The sequence below is a fragment of the Oncorhynchus masou genome, chromosome 23 (genome assembly GCF_036934945.1).
Source record: "Oncorhynchus masou masou isolate Uvic2021 chromosome 23, UVic_Omas_1.1, whole genome shotgun sequence".
In the NCBI taxonomy this organism is placed as follows: Eukaryota; Metazoa; Chordata; class Actinopteri; order Salmoniformes; family Salmonidae; genus Oncorhynchus; species Oncorhynchus masou.
In genome coordinates, this window is record NC_088234.1 from 56,171,688 (window position 1) to 56,195,305 (window position 23,618).

The 23,618-nt window shown below is 43.0% G+C and overlaps 2 protein-coding genes and 1 pseudogene across 2 annotated transcripts in view; all 3 read left to right on the forward strand.

Moving 5' to 3' along the window:
* The window catches only part of LOC135511081 (muscarinic acetylcholine receptor M3-like), a 112,859-nt gene extending 96,969 nt beyond the window's left edge, over positions 1-15,890 (forward strand). The window contains exon 3 of the mRNA XM_064932591.1: positions 12,365-15,890. Coding sequence (XP_064788663.1) covers positions 12,381-14,255 — 1,875 coding nt within the window. The 5' untranslated portion in view covers positions 12,365-12,380 and the 3' untranslated portion in view covers positions 14,256-15,890. The remainder of the gene's footprint in view (positions 1-12,364) is intronic.
* A 3,203-nt stretch (positions 15,891-19,093) lies between these two features.
* Positions 19,094-22,393, forward strand: LOC135510131 (myosin heavy chain, fast skeletal muscle-like; annotated as a pseudogene).
* A 939-nt stretch (positions 22,394-23,332) lies between these two features.
* LOC135511082 (formin-2-like) overlaps positions 23,333-23,618 on the forward strand; it is a 49,796-nt gene continuing 49,510 nt past the window's right edge. The window contains exon 1 of the mRNA XM_064932592.1: positions 23,333-23,501. The gene's annotated coding sequence lies outside the window, so the exon portion shown is untranslated. The remainder of the gene's footprint in view (positions 23,502-23,618) is intronic.

The following is a 23,618-nucleotide window of genomic DNA, read 5'->3' on the forward strand; positions in this document are numbered from 1 at the left end:
TATTTGGCTTCTAATCCTTTGTTTTTAGTGATTTTGTAATGTATAGCCTCTTATGCTGTTTCCTTCAAAGCCTCTTAGCAATCTGTGACTTCTGTGTGAGCTCATGGTGTCACTGCATGCATTCATACTTTATTTGTTTTGAACATTCAATTAAAGAACAGCTACTATAAATAAGATCACACACCCGTATCAAAACATCTAAAGAGCACATATTAATATTGTAAGAGGCAAACAAACAAACCAAAGTGAAAGCAGCAGTGTTGACTATGTACTCAAAGTAAGAGAGAAGCAAGTAATTCAAGGACACTAAGCTGTCTCGCTCTGTGATTCACAGTAAAATGCAGGGATCCTGTAAGCCAAGTCTCTGCCAATACAGAGATGACTTTCACCTGTTTTTTTTCTACTATGAGGCCTTACTGAGTGTCCAATACATAGTCTGTTACATCTGGACATAATTGTACCTCCGAGTTAGTACTCTTCCCAAGTGGTCCCAAGTGGGTCCTTTGTATACTTGGCATGTGTGAATAGGATTGGAATGCGACAGACCGTCTGGTACACTGCATGCATGCTTGTGTGTGTGCAGGTGGAGGGTATAAACTATTATAAGCTGGGACCTCACGATACGATACTATCATGATACTTAGGGGCCGATGCGATATGTATTGCGATTCTCACAATATGTTTGGAACATCAAATCGCAATAAAATCACAGTATCGAATCAAAATACATATTGATACATATTGATACATATAGATACATATAGATACATATGTATTTTGATTCAATACTGTGATTTTATTGCGATTCGATGTTCCAAACATATTGCTCACCATATGTCTGCTGCAGAGGGACAAGAGAGAACCATGAGAAAATGAGTTTTGATCAGTCATGGAAATAAAAGTGTTGAAACAAATTTGCTCCCTATTTAAAAAGAAGATGGAGAACAAGCTATGAAGGAAAATACTGGAGTTTTGGTGCAGGTACAGCCAACTAGCGCAAAAATAATATTGCGATTTTGTCAAAACGATACAATACGATATAGATTTTTTTTCCCCATCACTACTAGAAGCATACTTTTTGTGTGGCATGGTGACAAAATTGGGGCCATGCTCATTATGAAAAGGTCAACTGAAAATAAGAGATTGATTCATGGGTAGACAGATGTGACTAGCAGGCACCTTTACAGAAGGTAATCATATAGGGCTATATTTGGCTGTTCAGGAGGAAGCAGTGACTGAGATGATACAACAGGATACACCCTGGCCAACTGCAGCCGTGTGTGTGTAGATGAGAATTTATCTTAGTTACATTTTACGACTTTAAAGTTTAGGTTCACACTTATTTTAAGCATAACCCTGTCATAACAGCTGACATAACTCATCATAACCTGTCATAACATTGTCATAACACTGTTATGACACTTATTTAGACACGTTGTGACATATTGTGATATTTTATTTCCTCGGTATGACACCTACATAAGAGTGTCAAAACCCACTGAATCTGGTTTGTCCATACCGTTGAAGATAGTTTAATAAATACTATACATTAACCCTATAATAGGCCAAGTTATAAAAAACCTTTATCCATTTCTTTGGTCTAAAAAATTATCCTACACATTGAATTCGCATTTCAAATTGCATTGCATGTCCAAGCCATGGACATTGTCTACCAAATAAGATTAGCCTACCTTTTAGCTGCTGATATGGCCTGTATAGGGACTTTGCCACATACAATAATATTAATAATACTATTTATTCATATTTGGGGGTTGCTTATATTTGTCCTATTTTGTGAATAATTGTAAACGTAAACAAACAAACAGGCAAATATCAGTAACGGATTTAGCTCCACGGCCGACAGAGGAAAGTGGTCAAATAAAATCAATAATCAGTCTTATATAACAACATGGTGTTTCTCAACTAGCTTCCTACGGTCACTGGCGTCTTTATTTTCATGGGAATCGCACATAATGAGTCCAAACTTTTCATTGAATCTGGAGAAAATATATGTAAACAGTTTTGCTGCTCCCAAAGGTGATATTTTTTTTAAATAAAACATTGGTGATAGGATACTGATGAATTAGGCTACTGTGCACCTCCTCTGGCAAAATGTATGTCATAACCAACTTCCTTACCGCGAAGGCCAGCTTTTGGAGGGTCTAAAATATCCGAAGACAAGGCTAAACTTCTCTGCTGTTTTGATCCCTTCTCTACCACATTGTGGCAGCGTGACGCGCACCCGTGCACATGCGCAGATACTCCATGTGACTGTGTGAGTGAAAAGTGTTGCGTCGCACTCATCGAAATATCTACGTGATGTTTGTTGCAACGTCATCTCGCTGAGTCTACCTTTAGCATCAGCCTAAAATAGATCCCCATACAGTAAGTCCTAAAAACAACAACTATTGTAGACCAATAGCCTTCTCTTAACATTCTGCATGAGCCTTACTTAAAACCTTTAGAAATAGTTGTATTGTATTCCAGCCAAGTTGCCACGGACTACTCCCACTGGTCAATCGAGCTATGATAGATGAATTATTTTTGCCAGGACTCTCTCTGTGTCCTCTGCTGTGTTTGAGCGAGGGTGAACAATGGTGCGTGTAGAGGGAGAGATGGGGGAGCGAGATAAAGTATACAGGAAAGCGCTTGTAGACATGGTGTCCATCCCGTCACAGAGAAAAGGGGTGGCTGTCCTAGCCCCTAAAGAGGGATCCGTACCTCTCTTTGCACATAAACACAACAAGGTGTTGTTGAGATGAGTTACACTCTCTGTTCAAGGAGGTGATCACTCGTGAGTTTCTCGAGCAAATTCCAAGCTCATATTTAAAGAAACCTTTCCCTGTGCTAAGGGGTGTTTACATTGGAGGGAGTGTGTTTTTTCCCTCCTTCGAGTGCCTGTTCAATAGGCGACTGGCCACACTGCCTTTTAAGGATGGATCGTGATAGTGTATCGTTGGAATTGAAACGTGTATAGAATCTCACGCTTTATTGTGAGAGGGGTATGACTGCACACTTTGAGATAATATCTTAACAAATGATTATCTTTAGTAATTGATAGTGCACAGAGAGCATTTCAGAAATGAGTTAGAACACGCATCAAGAGGTAGGCTATAATCTAGATAGACCATACTATACTTTACACTCAAAAGGGTTATTCGGTTGTCCCCATAGGAGAACTCTTTTTGGTTCCAGATAGAACCTTTTTGGGTTCCATGTAGAACCCTCTGTGGAATGGGTTCTACATGGAACCCATAATGGTTCAACTTGGAACCAAAAGGTTCTACCTGGAACCATCAAGGGTTCTTCAAAGGGTTTTCTTATAGGGACATAATATTGATTGATATAATTAATAGTTGTTTTTTCCTCGCCTCCATACGTAGATAGCAAGCTTAAAGGGATACTTCGCGATTTGGACAATGAGGACCTTTATCTTCCCCGACTCAGATTAACTTGTGGATACAATTTTTGTCTCTGTGTGCAGTTTGAAGGAAGTTGCTAACTAGCACTAGCGCAATTGCTAACTATCGTTAGCGCAATGACTGGAAGTATATGGGTATCGGCTAACATGCTATAGACCCATAGACCTATCAGATACCCATAGACCTATGGCTCGCAAAACTACCTCTAACTTCCTTCATTTTAGATACAGAGACATAAAAATGATATCCACAAGTTCATCTGACTCTGTGGTAGTAGATAAATGATGATCCCTTTAAGGTCTGGTCTAGAAGACTGTGTGTGCTGTACTGTCAGAGTGAAGGTCCTAGCCTTGTGTTTGATAGATCCCTGACTGAGCCTGGCGCGGGAGGCTTTGTGGATTCCACCAGACTCTTTAGGGAGGCTGTCAGGAACCGTGAAAATCCCATGATCCTTTGGCAGCTGCTAGAAATGGGACAACATCCTTTTCGTTTTGTTCTTCTCATTGAGCTCTAGTCGACGCAAATGTTCCTGTTTATAAGTAATGATTCCAATGTAAGCATTCCAGAGGGAGACATTGTTGTAGTACTTTGAGTCTCTACTAAATATGCCACAATAAAAAGTCCTTTCCTTACTGCCTATTATAATAAAAGAGCACAAACAAAGTTAGCCAGACTTTATAGTGGACTGTTTATAGTGGGAACATTTAAGTCAATGAGGGATACAAAGTATATTGAAAGCAGGTACTTCCACACAAGTGTGGTTTCTGAGTTATTTAAGCAATTAGCATCCCATGCATCCCATGTTTAGGGTCATGTATGAAATGTTGGCACCTATGGCTAGAAGAAGAGATCTGTGACTTTGAAAGAGGGGTCTCAAAGGGAGTTTAAAGGGAGTGTGTGTGTGTGTGTGTGTGTGTGTGTGTGTGTGTGTGTGTGTGTGTGTGTGTGTGTGTGTGTGTGTGTGTGTGTGTGTGTGTGTGTGTGTGTGTGTGTGTGTGTGTGTGTGTGTGTGTGTGTGTGTGTGTGTCTCAGTCACCAGATCTCAACCCAACTGAACACTTATGGGAGATTCCGGAGCGGCGCCTAAGACAGCGTTTTCCACCATCATGAACAAAACACCCAATTATGGAATTTCTCCAGTTCCAGACACTTGTAGAATCTATGCCAAGGTGCATTGAAGCTGTTCTGTCTTCTCGTTGTGGCCCAACACCCTATTAAGACACTTTATGTTGGTGTTTCCTTAAAGACCTGCCCTGATGCTAAACTGGAACTGTAGCCTTCTGGATTCTCCTAAAATAAACGTATTCTGCTTGGGTTTATCACAAGAAACAGCACAGATAAAGTCATCCTATCGTATTTTGGGAAAAAGTGTGTTTAGTCTTACAAGCTCAAATACCTTTGTATACAGTATGTTTTTAATATATTGTTAATCAGCAAATTTAACAGCTAATCTCAGTGAATGTGTTGACTGCTCCAAGAACAAATATGTTCTATGCACAAATCGCAATTTCAGTATACTAGACAGTATTGGATATAAAGATAAATAATGTATATTCAGTCATTGAAGTGAAAGCATTGCCTCATAAGGATTGAAACATCCAATTTCTAAGAAATGTGGGTCATTCCATGGTATTGTGTTTGTTAGACAGGATCAGACTTATTGTTCAATAAAGCAGGTTCGCTGACTCCACAGTGACCACAATCTGCTCACATGATCTCGTTTCACCCTCGAATATATCCCACTGACTGAATTTACTATTCATTTTGGCAGGAAAAAACAATTACCTTTGTCTTGTAATTCTACATGCTCCAGTTTGGGTGTATATCAGTCTGGCCATTGGTTCTATGTAAAGCCAAGCTCCCATGATCAATGCCATGCTGGTAAATATCTATTATATGCTCCAGAATTCATTGGTAGTTCATTCATTGGGACTGAAGGGATTTTATAAACATAATCCAGTGCACATTTTCTCAGATCACCATTAGTGCTTATTCACACTGGCAGGATTCACACTGCACACTCAGTTTTGCATCATCATGGCTCACACTTTCTAGACCATCCAGTAATTGGTATTGTATGTGCATATGTGGGCATGGTATAGTCATGGTTGAAATTCAAAGCAATTTTAATCAAGGTTTATTAAATAAACTGCTATGTACTTTAGTGCAAGTGTATGTCCGGTTCATGGTTTGAAATGGTGCCATAATGTCACTCTGCAGCACACTGTAACAGTGTTTCCCTTATATTAATTTAGCAAAAAATATGATGCATTTGTATTATATATATATATTTATATATATATGTATTTCTGCCAAGATGCGCTTTTAAATGGATAGTCGTTGGCCACTGACTGGAAGTATGGGAACAGCTAGAAAAGGGGCTGCTGTAAATCACCCATGCACTCAGGTGTTATGCATTGGTGGTGCAAGGTGAATCCCCCCAAAGTGATTTAGTTATTATCATATCTCTTTTATTTTTTTCATATTTCTGCAGGTTTCTTTTACTGTGTTGATGAAATGGTCCAGATTTGTCCATTCGGCCATCAAGATGGATTCCTGGCTTTTGACATACAGTATGGGATTGATGTGTCTCACCATGCAGTGATAAATGCTTCAAAATGTCAAAGAACAGGTCGTGTAAGGATGGGGAAAACGAGTATCGATCACCTATGTCTCCAAAAAGACCAAAAAGTTTTTATAAAGCAGCTCGAAGCTAGGCCTATGTATTTAAAGGGGCAATCTCCAATTGGTACATCCATTTTGGACTTTTAAATAATACCCATTGATTATTGAAGATTATAAACTTTGTGGTTTGAGTCCTGACTGCTGATTGGTTGACAGCCATGGTATATCAGACCGTATACTACGAATATGACAAAACATTTATTTGAACTGCTCTAATTACATTGGTAACCAGTTTATAAGAGCAATAAGGCATCTCTGGGGTTTCTGTAAAAAAAATGTAAAACTATCATTTTGATCTCATGGATGGTCAGATCTTGTATCCATAGCTCTGTCTATGAATTTGACAGTGGTTACATTTCTCCAGTCCCATCCCTCAGCTATTCACCAAAAACAGTGGTGGGGTGTGCAGAACTGCATATTTCCCCTTTAATGAGTCAAAAATAGCCATCCTGCTTGAGCACTTCACCACAGCTGAGATATAGCAGAATTCTAACTGACCATGACAGAAAACAAGGTAATCATTTGCCTCTAGTGCTTGTCTGCCAAATGCTCGATAAAGTACATTTCAGTGGAAAATACTGTATTCTCCTCTCCCCAGCCATTTTGTTGAGTTAAGATTTGTTGTGTGACAGAAAGACGACAGTGTTTCTCGTCACTGTTATTGAGTGTCCCTGTGTTGAATCGCACTTTATTCAAATTTTGGAATGTGAGGTCCTGTATCTCTGACCCCATGGGGTAATTCTTTGGTGTGGTGGTTGTCACGTGTCAGGTTAAACTAGGAGTAACCTGGTATTCTGGCATTGTGGCTTATTCCCTCTGGACTTAGAATAACCACATCCTGTGGGCCTGGTACAGTAGCCCCAGGGAGTCATAATCCTCTCTTTCTCTCTCTTTCTCTCTCTCTCTCTCTCTCTTTAATGAGAAGTTGACGATGAAAGCACATTTCCTTATGTTCAATCAGTAATCCTTACAGAGACGCATTTTCTCTTTCAGGTATTTTGCCAATTTAAAGATGTTTAGCCCTCATTAGTGATACCTTTATATTCAGTGGAATTTAGTTCATATAGAATTATGTGCGTTGTGAAGGCTTTCTTTGTTTTTTATTATAAAGAGGAGGAACTTGGTGTGTGTGTGAATGAGAGAGTGTGTGTGACGTGAGTGTGTGGGTGTAAGAGTGGGGGGCAGGTATGGTTTCTTTGAAAATCTGTTTCAATGTAGGCCCACTGGTCACAAACATCTATTCTACGTTGGTTCAATGTAATTTTTTTGAAATGTCGTAGAAACAATGTTGATTCAACCAGTGTGAGCCCAGTGGGTGCCTACATTTGTGTGTGTGTGTGTGTTTCTGAACATGTTACTCTTCTTTCCCTTGCCACAGATGGCTGAGTGCAGCTTGGGGCACATGGGGTAAAGCAGCAGTGCATTGTGGGGCGGTGGGGGTACTGTCAGGGCACAGGTGTGAGGCATCAAAAGAGGTGCTCTAGGGGGATGTGGCTGAGGGTGGCAGGTGTGCCTACTGGTGCCAGGTCAACTCTGGTGTCCCACACCTAGTCTGGCCCAGGGTAGCAGCTGAGGCCAAGAAAGCCTTCAACAGAAACGTCAGATAAGGTTATATACAGAATTCAACAAACTCAAACTGAGATTTAGAATTGTAATGGGTACCATTTTAGTATGGCATGAAAATAGTTTATATTTAAACATGTGCACTATTTCCATCACTCTCCCAGAAAATATAATTGGACCATTTCTTAATGAAATTGCATTCATCGGGTTGTCTGCCTGCCAAAGGAAGAACTCTCCTCAATGGTTTCATATCCAGTGGGCCATCACAGCAGCAGAATCCAATAACTAATTAGCAAACATCCTCGGGAAAACAAACCGCTCTCTGAGCTTTCAGACAGCGAGACGGGGAGATTCAGAGCCAAAGAACTGGGAGTGGGAATGCTCCCTCCATCCATTTTCCCCTCTTCAAGCCCGTACTTGGTTTGCCCAAGAGATCCAGATGTAGACATTGTTCTGTGAGTGTGAGCACATAATGTGATGGAGTGCAGAGTGCTCTAGCTAGCTTATAACTTCATTCTCACTCGGATTCAGTCCTTGGCATTGTGTTCTGTGGCGTTGTTAGCCTCTTCTCTGCTCTTCTCCTCTCTCCCCTCCAGCCCCCTTGTCTCAGCTCACTTTCTTTCCAAAAATTACAGCAGGCAAAATGTTTGTTGTAGTCAACTTTAGTTTTGAGGCTGGAGGCTCCCTTTAGCTCTAAATATAGTAAGATGGCGCCGGAGAGAATGGCTGCCGTTTCATGGGCTCTTAACCTACCTTGCTATTTTGTTTTTTGCATTTTTTGTAACATATTTTGTATATAATGTTGCTGCTACCGTCTCTAATGACCAAAAAGAGCTTCTGGAAATCAGAACAGTGATTTCTCACCTTGAACTGGACGAAGAATTTCTCTTTAATGAGTCGGACGAGAGGGATATACTCCAGACACCCGAACATGCCCTCATCACTATCGTTCGCAAGAGAAAGATACAGAAAATATATCGTGGAAAGAGATCGAGGTGCCTTGTGAGGATCCGTCGACGAGTGGTTAATCTGCCCTTGCCATCCAAACTACTGGCCAACGTACAATCGCTGGAAAATAAATTGGACGAGCTAAAAGCATGTATATCCTACCAACAGGACATTAAAAACTAATATTTTACAGAGTTGTGCCTGAACGACGTCATGAATAACATACAGCTGGCGGGTTACACACTGCATCGGCAGGATAGAACAGCAGCCTCTGGTAAGACAAGGGGTGGCGGTCTATGTATATTTGTAAACAACAGCTGGTGCACGGTATCTAAAGAAGTCTCAAGGTTTTGCTCGCCTGAGGTAGAGTATCTCATGATAAGCTATAACCACACTATCTACCTAGAAAGCAAACAGGAAACCGCTCATCCAGAGGCAGCGCTCCTAGTGGCCGGGAACTTTAATGCAGGGAATCTTAAATCCGTTGTACATCATCTCTATCAGCATGTTAAATGGGAAAAACGGGGAAAAAACTAGACCACCTTCACTCCACACAGAGCTCTCTCTCTCGCCCTCCATTTGGCAAATCTGTCTATAAGTCTATCCTCCTGATTCCTGCTTACAAGCAAAAATTAAAGCAGGAAGCACCAGTGACTCGGTCAATAAAAAAGTGGTCAAATGAAGCAGATGCTAAACTGCAGGTCTGTTTTGCTAACACAGACAGGAATATGATCCGGGATTCTTCCGATGGCTTTGAGGAGTATACCACATCAGTCACTGTCTTCATCAATAAGTGCATCGATAACGTTGTCCCCACAGTGACTGTACGTACATACCCCAACCAGAAGCCATGGATTACAGGCAACATCCTCACGGAGCTAAAGGGTAGAGCTGCCCCTTTCAAGAAGTGGGACTCTAACCCAGAAGCTTAGAAGAAATCCCGCTATGTCCTCCGATGAACCATCAAACAGGCAAAGCTTCAATACAGGACTAAGATCGAATCGTACTACACCAGCTCGTCAGATGTGGCAGGGCTTGCAAACTATTACAGACTACAAAGGGAAGCACAGCCAAGAGCTGCCCAGTGACACGAGCCTACCAGACGAGCTAATTTACTTCTATGCTCGCTTCGAGGCAAGTAACACTGAAGCATGCATGAGAGCACCAGCTGTTCCGGAAGACTGTGTGATCACACTCTCCACAGCCGATGTGAGTAAGACCTTTAAACAGGTCAACATTCACAAGGCCACAGGGCCAGATGGATTACCAGGACGTGTACTCTGAGCATGCGCTGACCAACTGGCAAGTGTCTTCACTGACATTTTCAACCTCTCCCTGTCTGAGTCTAATACCAACATGTTTCAAGCAGACCACCATAGACCCTGTGCCCAAGAACACTAAGGTAACCTGCTAAATTACTACTGACCCGTAGCACTCACGTCTGTAGACATGAAGTGCTTTGAAAGGCTTGTCGTGTCCCACATCAACACCATTATCCCAGAAACCTTAGACCTACTCCAATTTGCATACCGCCCCAACAGATCCACAGATGATGCAATCTCTATTGCATTCCACACTGCCATTTCACACCTGGACAAAAGCCACACCTATGTGAGAACGCTATTCATTGACTACAGCTCAGCATTTAACACCATAGTGCCCTCAAAGCTCATCAATAAACTAAGGACCCTGGGACTCAACATTTCCCACTGCATCTGTATCCTGGACTTCCTGACGGGCCGCCTCCAGGTAGTAAGGGTAGGTAACAACACATCCGCCATGCTGATCCTTAACATGGAGGCCCCTTAGTGGTGTGTGCTCAATCCCCTCCTGTACTCCCTGTTCACTCATGACTGCACAGCCAGGCACGACTCCAATACCATCATTAAGTTTGCCGATGACACAACAGTGGTAGGCCTGATAACCAACAACGATGAGACAGCCTATAAGGAGAAGATCAGAGACCTGGCCGTGTGGTGCCAGGACAACAACCTCTCCCTCAACGTGATCAAGACTAAGGATATGATTGTGGACTACAGGAAAGGAGGACCGATCATGCCTCCATTCTTATCGACGAGGCTGTAGTGGAGCAGGTTGAGAGCCTCAAGTTCCTTGGTGTCCACATCACCAACAAACTAACATGGTGCAAGCACACCAAGAAAGTCGTGAAGAGGCCACGACTAAACCTATTCCCCCTCAGGAGAGTGAAAAGATTTGTTTCAAGATTTTATCCTCAGATCCTCAAAAGATTCTATAGCTGCACCATCGAGAGCATCCTGACTGGTTGCATCACTGCCTGGTATGGCAACTGCTCGGCATCCGACCGCAAGACACTACAGAGGGTAGTGCATACGGCCCAGTACATCACTGGGGCCAAACTTCCTGCCATCCAGGACCTCTATACCAGGCAGTATCAGAGGAAGACCCTAAAAATTTTCAGACTCCAGCCACCCTAGTCATAGACTGTTCTCTCTGCTACCGCACGGCAAGTGGTACCGGAGCTCCAAGTCTAAGCCCAAGAGGCATCTTAACAGCTTCTACCCCCAATCCATAAGACTACTGAACATCTAATCAAATGGCTACCCAGACTACTTGCACCCCCCCCCCCCCCCCTCTTTTACCCTGCTGTTACTCTCTGTTATTATCTATACATAAGTCACTTTAATAACTCTACCTACATGTATATATTACCTCAATTACCTCGACTAAATGGTGCCCCAGCACATTGACTCTGTACACGTACCCCCTGTATATAGCCTTGCTATTGTTATTTTACTTCTGCTCTTTAATTATTTGTTACTTTATTTCTTATTTTTGTAGGTATTTTTCGTTAAACTGCATTGTTTGTTAAGGGCTTGGAGGTAAGCATTTACTTACATTTGTCTACACCTGTTGTGTTCGGTGCATGTGACCAATAAAATTTGAGTTGACTTAAAATGGTTTTGTTTTTCATTATCCCTGTAAAGGTCAAGTTAGAATCATCTTTTCATATCTCTTGAAATAGAGTTTCAATATTTCCCTCTATAATTCTGTAGTGTTTATCTGTATTATGCGTGTGCGTTGGTGTGTGTATGTGTGTGCACATATTTGTGTTTTTCTGGGCAGGGGAGGTACCTCTTCTAACACTCACTGGCCATGGCTGTCCTTGGGCGAGAGAGCCTGTAATGTTCTGTTCTCTATCCTATCAGTGAGATTAACAGACAGGCCATGAATGGTGGTCGGAAAGGACTGTAATGTATTTTACTTAGACACAGGAGCTGAATTGAAATAAAGGATACCACCTGTATGCTAAGTCACACCAGCAGTCTGACAGGAGATGTGTCCGAGCCTTGGTGTTGTTTACAGCGTTACTGTAATTGTGTTTTTAAAGATGCTCCTTGCAATCAGATTGAGGCTGTGGATGTATCACACGATGGCATGTTGTGCTGCGCTACTGTTCTGGCAATATGCAAGATCAGAGGACTGTTTTTGTAATAGACACTCCTACAAAAAACTTCATGTGACTTTAATCTTCAAAAGCTAAATTGCTTGTGTAGCGTAACTGGGGAAAAAAATTGCAAAGGTTAAACACAAAACGTATGATTAGAAATTGTTTACAAACAATCTTGTTTGTCTAGAAAATCATCTCTTTAACAGCCAGTCCACCTACAGTAAATGTGAAAAACTGTTCTGTTAGCCTCACCTGCTGTATATTGTACTGTTCTCAGTATATTGTAGTAATCTATCTCTCTCTGTGTTCTCCCCAGAATATGCCAGGACTTCATGATGAGCTCCAACAGCACAGACCCTGGCCTCTACCTGACCATCAGCTCCCCAGGAATGGGCATCATCTACCCAGACACCAACACTCTCCACAGGGACCCCTGGCCAGAGCTAACCAGCCCGGATGACAAGGACTCCTTCCTCAGTGGCCTCTTCAACCTCACAGGCTCGCTCAATGAGACAGTGACCTCTCTGACCTACGACCCTCTGGGGGGTCACACAGTGTGGCAGGTGGTCCTCATTGTCTTCCTCACTGGCCTCCTGTCCCTGGTCACCATAATTGGCAACATCCTGGTGGTGGTATCCTTCAAGGTCAACCGCCAGCTCAAGACTGTCAACAACTACTTCCTGCTCAGCTTGGCTGTGGCTGACCTCATCATCGGGGTCATCTCCATGAACCTTTACACCACCTACATCATCATGGGCCAGTGGGCCCTGGGCAACTGGGCCTGTGACCTGTGGCTGGCTATTGACTATGTGGCCAGTAATGCATCCGTCATGAACCTGCTGGTCATCAGCTTTGACCGTTACTTCTCCATCACCCGGCCCCTCACCTACCGCGCCAAGCGGACCACACGGCGGGCTGTCCTGATGATTGGCCTGGCCTGGTTCGTGTCCCTGGTCCTTTGGGCCCCAGCCATCCTGTTCTGGCAGTACTTTGTGGGGGAGCGCACAGTGCCCCCTGATAAGTGCTACATCCAGTTCCTCTCAGAGCCCATCATTACATTCTGCACCGCCATGGCTGCCTTCTACCTGCCTGTCACTATTATGAGTGTGCTCTACTGGCGTATCTACAGGGAGACACAGAACCGCGCGCAGGAGCTGGCTGGCCTGCAGGGCTCAGGGAGCCGAGGCAGGGGAGGGGAGAGGGCTCACTTCGTCCACCACCAGGCTGGTAGTGCCAGGAGCTGCAGCAGCTATGAGCTGACCCAGTCGTCCCAGAGAAAGAGCCCTGGCCGGGCGCTGGCCGCACGCTTCCACTGCTGGCCCATGATGCGCTCCTGGAGGCCTGGCAGCACCCGGCCTGGGGAAGGGGACGCTGACCACAGCAGCAGCGACAGCTGGAACAACAACAATGCCAGGCTGTCAGTGGACCACTCAGGCTCGTCTGATGACGAGGAGGGAAACGGTAGAGGGATGATGCCTCAGGACCATGCCATCTTCTCCATAGTCCTCAACCTGCCGGGGATGAAGGCAGCCGTCAACTCCCACCTCACCTCCTGCGAGGACCTGGACCTAGCCTCAGAAGAGGACCCGCTAAGGGGGGAGGAGGACAGCCGGGATGGCCTCTCTACCACCACCACTACTACCACCCCTGATGGGGCCAACACAGACAACAGCAGCTACCACCAACGCTTCCCCTCCCGGATATCCAAAGTCCAGTCCATGCCTGCCCTCCAGGCCACCAGAGTGGGGCCGCTCTCTGGCTCCTCTGCCACCACCACCAAATCACCCTCGGCGCCCATCTCCTTCAAAGACGCAGCTCTAGCCAAGAGATTCGCCTCCAGGGCAAGGACGCAGATCACCAAGCGCAAGCGCATGTCTCTGGTGAAGGAGAAGAAGGCGGCACAGACCCTCAGCGCCATCCTGTTTGCCTTCATCATCACATGGACACCCTACAACATCATGGTGCTAGTCAACACCTTCTGTAATGGCTGCATCCCCGAGGCTCTGTGGGCGCTGGGCTACTGGCTGTGCTACGTCAACAGCACCGTCAACCCCATGTGCTACGCTCTGTGCAACAAGACCTTCCGCACCACCTTCAAGATGATACTGCTCTGTCGCTGGGACCAGCGCAAGCGGCGGAGGAAGCAGCAGTTCCAGGAACGGCAGTCCGTAGTGTTCCACAGGAGAATTCCTAAAGACTCAACGTAGCGGGATATAGACAGAGGATGGATGAGGCATCCTAAAGGTTCTGTCTGTGGTTTTTAACTGCACAGAGATTCCCAGGGAGGCGGCCATATTGTTGCTGTGGTGTCTGATGTTCTCTGTGGAGCCACGACCTCCACAGTGACATATTCCTCTGTTTCTTCAAGAGAGCTCCCGTGGTGAAAGCTTCCTCTAGATTGTTCCAGTTGTCAGCATTTCAGAGAAGTGCAGCTGAAAGGACTGACAGTGAAAACCAATAGAACAAGGGCTTAAAATGCAATGAGGGGACAATTCAAAGTGCAATTGATACCTAGGAAGATAATATGATATAATATGTGTTATGGATTTGGGGTTTTCCATTTCTTACCATTTTCTTCTCAGTGGTTGAGCTGTATCGTGCAGAGCAGTTGGGGTTTTCTAAGTAAACTGTACATCTGTTATATCGCATTGAAAGCCAAGTCCAAAACATTGTGCGTCAATAGACTGCATCGTATTGATTTTGAGCTCCCTTTTGGCTGAGCAAGATGTTTTTGTTCTTTTTTACTCTGACTTCTGTACATTGCCTTCAACTTGGTTATAGCTTTCTTGTGTCTTATAAAATGAGAGAATTTAAAACAAAACGGTGTCCTATTTGTGACAACCGGTGTTTCAAAGTTGATGGTTATTTTTGTGTAATAAATTGGTCTATAGATTTTCGTCTATAGATTGTGAGCCAGTCTGAAAATATTTCTGAGTACCTCAGTGAGCTGGTATTGTGTTCAATGTGAGTTGTGGTTTACATGCTGGAGACAGTAAGTGCATCAATTTATTCAATTGTTGTTAATGTACCCGAGGTTTTTGAGTGATGGTAATATGATATTTCTAACTTGATACCTAATGATTAATTGTACGCTAAAAAGATTGGTCATTATGAATTGTAATGTTTTGATTATATTTGAAATAATATTTGAAAAGGTTTCTCCATTTCTTCTCACTGGCTGTCCAAATGTAATTCCCTAAGTAAAAGATTGGTCTGTGGTCTCTAGATGAAGTCTCTAGCTCCTAGAGGATTTAGCAGTGCCAGAGCAGCATCTGCTGGATGAATATAATTCTACACTCTAGTAACTTCCAGCTTACTTCCATCAGGTAAATGCTGTTGTGGGTCCATAAGACAGTGGGAGATTCAGTTTTGGATCAAAGTCTGTCCTCCAGTCCTCCGCCCTCCTCTCCTCGGTGACACAGAAACCGAAAAGTGGTAGGAGAGTTTCAATTCAGAGGATGCTCAGCTGTGTCCTTACACGGAAGAGTTTTGAAATCTACCACACACCCTTTGAAACAGCAGTTGTTTTCTCAGAGGAGAAAAGCATGCACACATTTAAAAAAGGATGTGTTACTTGTCCTTTCATCTATAAAATGTCTAGTTCAACTCGCTACATGTTTAACACTTTACACTGGTATTTTGGGATTCCACCTCTGTAAACATTATTTGCATGATGATGCATTAGAGAGAGGAGAGTCTCATTTCATATCAGCGTCATGTTTCCACATTCTCATCTTGCCTCCTCGCCTCAATTCTCTATGAGCTTTTTCTAAATGAGGTGAGGAGAGGACAGAAGAGAGGAATCTAGGAAATCCACAGAGATTCTCCCAAAGCTGAGAATAGGTAAGAAACTTAAAAGAAAATGGTTAGACCAGTTTAGGCCTGCTACATATGGCATATGGATGGTTAGACTAGTTTAGGCCTGCTACATATGGCATATGGATGGTTAGACTAGTTTAGCCCTGCTACATATGGCATATGGATGGTTGGACGAGTTTAGGCCTGCTACATATGGCATATGGATGGTTAGACTAGTTTAGCCCTGCTACATATGGCATATGGATGGTTAGACTAGTTTAGCCCTGCTACATATGGCATATGGATGGTTAGACTAGTTTAGCCCTGCTACATATGGCATATGGATGGTTAGACTAGCTTAGCCCTGCTGCATATGGCATATGGATGGTTAGACTAGTTTAGCCCTGCTACATATGGCATATGGATGGTTAGACTAGTTTAGCCCTGCTACATATGGCATATGGATGGTTAGACTAGTTTAGCCCTGCTACATATGGCATATGGATGGTTAGACTAGTTTAGGCCTGCTACATATGGCATATGGATGGTTAGACTAGTTTAGCCCTGCTACATATGGCATATGGATGGTTAGACTAGTTTAGCCCTGCTACATATGGCATATGGATGGTTAGACTAGCTTAGCCCTGCTACATATGGCATATGGATGGTTAGACTTGCTTAGCCCTGCTACATATGGCATATGGTTGGTTAGACTAGTTTAGCCCTGCTACATATGGCATATGGATGGTTAGACTAGCTTAGGCCTGCTACATATGGCATATGGATGGTTAGACTAGTTTAGCCCTGCTACATATGGCATATGGATGGTTAGACTAGTTTAGCCCTGCTACATATGGCATATGGATGGTTAGACTAGTTTAGCCCTGCTACATATGGCATATGGATGGTTAGACTAGTTTAGCCCTGCTACATATGGCATATGGATGGTTAGACTAGTTTAGCCCTGCTACATATGGCATATGGATGGTTAGACTAGTTTAGGCCTGCTACATATGGCAAATGGATGGTTAGACTAGCTTAGGCCTGCTACATATGGCATATGGATGGTTAGACTTGCTTAGCACTGCTACATATGGCATATGGATGGTTAGACTAGTTTAGCCCTGCTACATATGGCATATGGATGGTTAGACTAGTTTAGCCCTGCTACATATGGCATATGGATGGTTAGACTTGCTTAGCCCTGCTACATATGGCATATGGATGGTTAGACTAGTTTAGCCCTGCTACATATGGCATATGGATGGTTAGACTAGTTTAGCCCTGCTACATATGGCATATGGATGGTTAGACTAGTTTAGCCCTGCTACATATGGCATATGGATGGTTAGACTAGTTTAGGCCTGCTACATATGGCAAATGGATGGTTAGACTAGCTTAGGCCTGCTACATATGGCATATGGATGGTTAGACTTGCTTAGCACTGCTACATATGGCATATGGATGGTTAGACTAGTTTAGCCCTGCTACATATGGCATATGGATGGTTAGACTAGTTTAGCCCTGCTACATATGGCATATGGATGGTTAGACTTGCTTAGCCCTGCTACATATGGCATATGGATGGTTAGACTAGTTTAGCCCTGCTACATATGGCATATGGATGGTTAGACTTGCTTAGCCCTGCTACATATGGCATATGGATGGTTAGACCAGTTTAGCCCTGCTACATATGGCATATGGATGGTTAGACTAGTTTAGCCCTGCTACATATGGCATATGGATGGTTAGACTAGTTTAGGCCTGCTACATATGGCATATGGATGGTTAGACTAGTTTAGGCCTGCTACATATGGCATATGGATGGTTAGACTAGTTTAGGCCTGCTACATATGGCATATGGATGGTTAGACTAGTTTAGGCCTGCTACATATGGCATATGGATGGTTAGACTAGTTTAGGCCTGCTACATATGGCATATGGATGGTTAGACTAGTTTAGGCCTGCTACATATGGCATATGGATGGTTAGACTAGCTTAGGCTTGCTACATATGGCATATGGATGGTTAGACTAGCTTAGGCCTGCTACATATGGCATAGGGAGCTGAAAAGTGGTGCTATTTTCATCTTACGTCACAAAGCCAGTGATTTCCATCAAGTTGTTTGACCGCGCAAACAGTGTGATTTAAGGTGATTTGTCTACATGTTTTTAATAATACCCAGTGCTAAAACAATGGAAGAGCTCCATTTTAAAATGTATTGTCATACTATGTGATGCACCATGCTTCAGGCCTGAACCGGATGAATACCGTTCTAAAAAGAAGATATGAACAACCCAGCTTCTTTTTGTGTATGGATTTTGCTGTTTAAGTGTATGTATTACACTTAGGTTTGTAAATGGATAGTGAAAGCAAATAACATACATGTACCACAGGCATGTTGAGTGATGACTATGTGGTATTGAGAAGAATGGCAGAATGCTACCGTGTGGGGTAACACTTTATAATAATGTTCACACAGGAACATTATTATAAAGTGTTACCCAGTGGGGTATGTAAGCCAGATAAAGATGAAAAATGAGAGAAATTATTCAGTGTCTGAACTGCCAATGGATATTTCTTCTACTTTCAATATGTGATACAGTGTTACTATACTCCTGATAAAGTGAGGTGTTTGTTTGGGATGTGAACTACAGTACCTGAAGTAAGATCAAATTAATAGCAAACTATAACTTTTATTGTTTTTTGTTACATTTCAAGTATGCTAATCGTACCCATGTTATAAGTGAATAAACAAAAAATATTTTTATTGACAGATATGGTGTGTATCATATTTACAGCTCAAAAACATTTTCATTTGAATGTTTATGAAATCATTGTATTCCTCCACTATCTAAGTGAAATTTGCAATCACACAATAATGAAGAAGACGCCAATGCAGTGCAGCACCGTAGGCCTACTGTACAATTTACAGTATAAGGACCACTTTAAACAGATGATGATGGATTTTTTTCGGGAACAAGTATCTCTTAATGTCTTAGCAGATTAGTAGGAGCATGCCAGTTAATACACTGTAGATTGTCATCAATAGTATCTCCAGTAACAATATGCATCAGCACGTTAATGGGAGAAGCAGCTAACATATTCACTTTCAGACAGGAACACTTTCCACGTTGTCAAAATGTAACAATTTCCATAGGCCTAACACTCAACAAACAGTTAGATGTAGTTTAATAAGTATGCATAATGTGTTTTGCTTCTGAACATCCTTGCATTGCATTTTGTTATGTTGAAATTCTTCATTGGTCTTCATGGCAACCATGCATGCTCCTCCGTAGTGCAAATCTTTTGTGAACGCTTCCACCATAATCGTCTGCAGGAGGCTGAGGGAACTGTTGAGGCAGTGAACTCAAAGTGGGCCCCTCTGGGGAAGACCAAGCAGAGGCTGCAGGGAGAGGTGGAGGACCTCATGATTGATGTGCAGAGGGCCAACGCCTAGTCCGCCAACCTGGACAAGAAGCAGAGAAACTTTGATAAGATCTGGCAGAGTGGAAGCAAAATATTGAGGAGTGCCAAGCTGAGCTGGAAGGAGCTCAGAAGGATTATTGATCTCTCAACACTCAGCTCTTCAAGATGAAGAACTCCTATGAGGAGGATCAGCTGGAGACTTTGAAAAGGGAGAAGATTAAAAAATAATCTGCAACTTGAGCAAACTACAACAATACTGTGTATCAACCATGTATGTCCCCTGAAAATCTCCTTATTATAAACCAATGCTGTGTTTGTGTGTGCAGAGGAGATCTCTGACTTGACTGAACAGATCGGAGAGACTGGCAAGAGCATCCGTGAGCTGGAGAAAGCAAATAAAACTGTGTAGACAGAGAAGTGAGATCCAGACCGCTCTGGAAGAGGCTGAGGTAGAGCCCACTGCTGTTCCAAAAGTATAAACACATTAAACTGTTACATGTTGAAAATGCTGTATAAACACATTTAAACAACTACTTTGCTTTGTCCATTCAGGGTAAACTAGAGTGTGAGGAGTCCAATATCCTGCAGCTGGAGCTGAACCACATCAAAAGAGAGGTGGACAGGAAGCTGGCGGAGAAGGACGAGGATATGGAGAAGATAAAGAGTGAGGTGGACAGGAAGCTGGCGGAGAAGGACGAGGATATGGAGAAGATAAAGAGTGAGGTGGACAGGAAGCTGGCGGAGAAGGACGAGGAGATGGAGAAGATAAAGAGTGAGGTGGACAGGAAGCTGGCGGAGAAGGACGAGGAGATGGAGAAGGTAATGAGGTGGACAGGAAGCTGGTGGAGAAGGACGAGGAGATGGAGAAGGTAAAGAGGTGGGCAGGAAGCTGGCGGAGAAGGACGAGGAGATGGAGAAGATAAAGCGAAAGAGCCAGAGGTTGGCAGAGTCCATGCAGAGCACTCTGGACTCTGAGGTCCACAGCAGAAACGACGCAATGAGAGTGAAGAAGAAGATGGAGGGAGACCTGAACAAGATAGATATCCAGCTGAGGCACTCCAACAGGCAGACCACTAAGGCCCAGAAACAGGAATGTCTTTTGACAGCTCAAGTTACAAAAGCCATGACATCAGGTTAAAAAAACTGAAAAATAGTGAGGGAATTGTCTTGATCAGTAGCAAATATTGACTTTCTTGACTTAAATAATTTATTCTGCGAGTAGCATACAGTGTAAGTCCACAAATTATGGTTTGGCCAGTTGCTCGAGGGTTTTCCTTGAGTTCTGTGAGTTTTCTAGAATGCACTGTGTTCCCTATATGTCGTTGTCCCAGCATGCCACTGAAGACATGAAGGAGCAGGCCGCCATGGTTGACCGCAGGAACTCTCTGATGGTGGCTGAGATTGAAGAGTTGTTCTGGAGCAGACAGAGTGGGCGAGCACAAGCTGGTAGACGCCAACACTCACAGCTAACACGAGTGAAAAGCCATTTCCAGTTCAAATCATTTTATTTTTTATTTTACCTTTATTTAACTAGGCAAGTCAGTTAAGAACAAATTCTTATTTTCAATGGGTTAACTGCCTGTTCAGGGGCAGGATGACAGATTTGTACCCTGTCAGCTCGGGGTTTGAACTTGCAACCTTCAGGTTACTAGTCCAACGCTCGAACCACTAGGCTACCCTGCCGCTCCCATCATGTGACTTGTACATTATCTTCTCTTGAGATTATCTTGAGATTCAACTCATCATTAATAAATTATTATTCCTCCAGTACACCAGACTTCTGAACACCAAGAAGAAGTTGCAGACTGACCTGGTGACAGTGCAAGGTCAGGTGGACGACATCATCCAGGAGTCCAGGAACGTAGAGGAGACCAAGAAGCATATCACTGATGTGAATCCTCATAATGTGGCTTGTATGGTAGTCTACAACCCCAGGCAAACATCTGAGAGGACTCTCTTCTAGAGAATGTAGGTATGATGACACACTATACAATCTGATTGTCCAATTCAGAGTTTTATGCTCAATTGTAGCACATTATATTAAAGAATATAGCATTTCTCTGGCCGGTACAGATACCAAATAATATCTTGGTGATAATCATGGTTATGATGCCATGTATAAAAGCCAGTATATATAATTTGATTGAGTATTGATTACACCCTCTCAAACATTGTGTCCATGTCCCCTGTGCTACAGGTGGGTGATCTTGAGACTGAGGTGGAGACCGAGCAGAGAGGAGGTGTGGATGCTGTCAAGAGAGTCTGCAAGTATGAGCGCAAAGTCAAGGAGCTCACCTACAAGGTAAGAGAAACACCTGCACACACTCTCGCTCACACACACACTCACACAAACACACACACATGACTTGTGAGCTTTGACTATTATCTCACACAGACTGAGAAAGATAAGAAAATCGTCAGCAGACTGCAGGACCTGGTGGACAAGTTGCAGTTGAAAGTGAAGACCTACAGGAGGCAGGCTGAGGAAGCAGTGAATCACAGTAGACTTGCAGTCAAATACTCACTGTATAAGGAGAATCATTACATTGTTATCTGGTTGTCTCCCTCCTTACCTGTTCTTGTATCCTCTTGCTCACTCCCTCTCACTTTCTCTCCCTCCAAGGAGGAACCATCCAACTCCCACATGTCTAAGTTCAGGAAGGTGCAGCATAAGCTGGATGAGGCAAAGGAGCGTTGTGGCATTACTGAGACCCAGGTCAACAAGCTCATGGCCAAGGGCCGCTATGCCAGACACGAACACATTACAGATCTGCTGTTACACCTAGGCTGCATCGGAAATGACCCATAGGGAATGCGGTGCTATTTCAGACGCAGACCCAACACACATGTCCTCATCATCCTCACCACTTGATGGTTCAGTGTATACAGGTCGATATTGACCTAATAACTTTATTGGAGCATAAGGACTTAGAGGTCTCTGAGAAACCTATACTTAGAGAAAATTGATGCAGTTTCTAATGTTAAAGAATATAAGACAACTCCTACTAAATGTATAAATGAAATTTAAAGCAAAGCTGAGCACAGAGGCTTACAAAGGAGTACCTTATCACATCCATTGTATTATTTCAAGTGTTCATGTGTGGATTATGGATGAAAAGGATGATGTTGATCCCTTCTTTTCTCTTGTCACAGGCAGCTGGAGCTGAATAAACAAGACTGTCTCATTTTGTTTGTTTAATAAAAAGAAGATGTTTTTTTTATTCAGAGCCAACATTAAACATGTGTGGCCACACTAGTCTCCCTGGTTACACATGACACAGTACTATACCCAGAGCTTGAAACAAAATCACACCTCTCAACTAACTGAGTATACTGGAGTTGAACTATTACATTTAGGGTTTAGCAAAACATCCAAAATGATCTGAACAATGAAGATCGCAAATTGTCCATCAATTAGTAATTGTATAATTATAAACAAGAGATCTCATCACTCATGAAAGTGGTCCTCTGTAGTTAGTAGAGCATGCTGCTTGTAATGCCAGAAGAGTGGTTTCGATTCCCAGGACCATCCATGACATGACATGCATGACTGTAAGTCGCTTTGGATAAAAGCAGCTGCTAAATGGCATATATTATTATATTATATATTATATTCTCTGTACAAGTGAAACGTTTTTATTCATTACGTTCCAGAGAGCAAACACTCTGAAATACTTACAATGTACAGATTAAAAGACTCCAGCTTTCTGACCTCACCTTGCAATTAAATGACAAATAAGTACATGTATATTACATGTTTCACCCCAATTAAAACATCAAGAGATATTGGATACAGAGTAATCTAAACTATACTAGAATATGATACCGGCTGACTGACTGTATGTCCGCTGCATTTCGGGTTTTTTTTGGGGGGGGGGGCATTATAATACAATTATCTGTATACATTCAGTGCATGGTTTGTATTGGAAAATGTGTTAGGCATTAGCATTAGTGCTAATCACATCATAATGAAATAGTTTGCCTGTCAGCAGGCTGTGTTCCTAGTAACGGCAGGATGTTGTTGTGTGTTGTGAAGGAGGAGCAGAGTGAGGTTGAGTATGACCAGGATCAGGACATGTGATGATAAGTACCACTTCTTCATGTGACCGAGGAAGAGGAGCAGCCCAGTGGAGATTACAAACACTTGATTGTGTTCCACTCAAAACTGGAGAAAAAACACTCAGGAAAGGACTTTCTCTTCTCTCTATATATATATTGAACTGAAGGTATGTATAACTTGTATCTTATTCATGTGAAACCGTTTAGCAGATTTTCCTTTTGGCCCAATGTGATAATGTATTTTGTTCTATGTTGGAAGATAAACAGTAGCCTTCCGTCTTTGT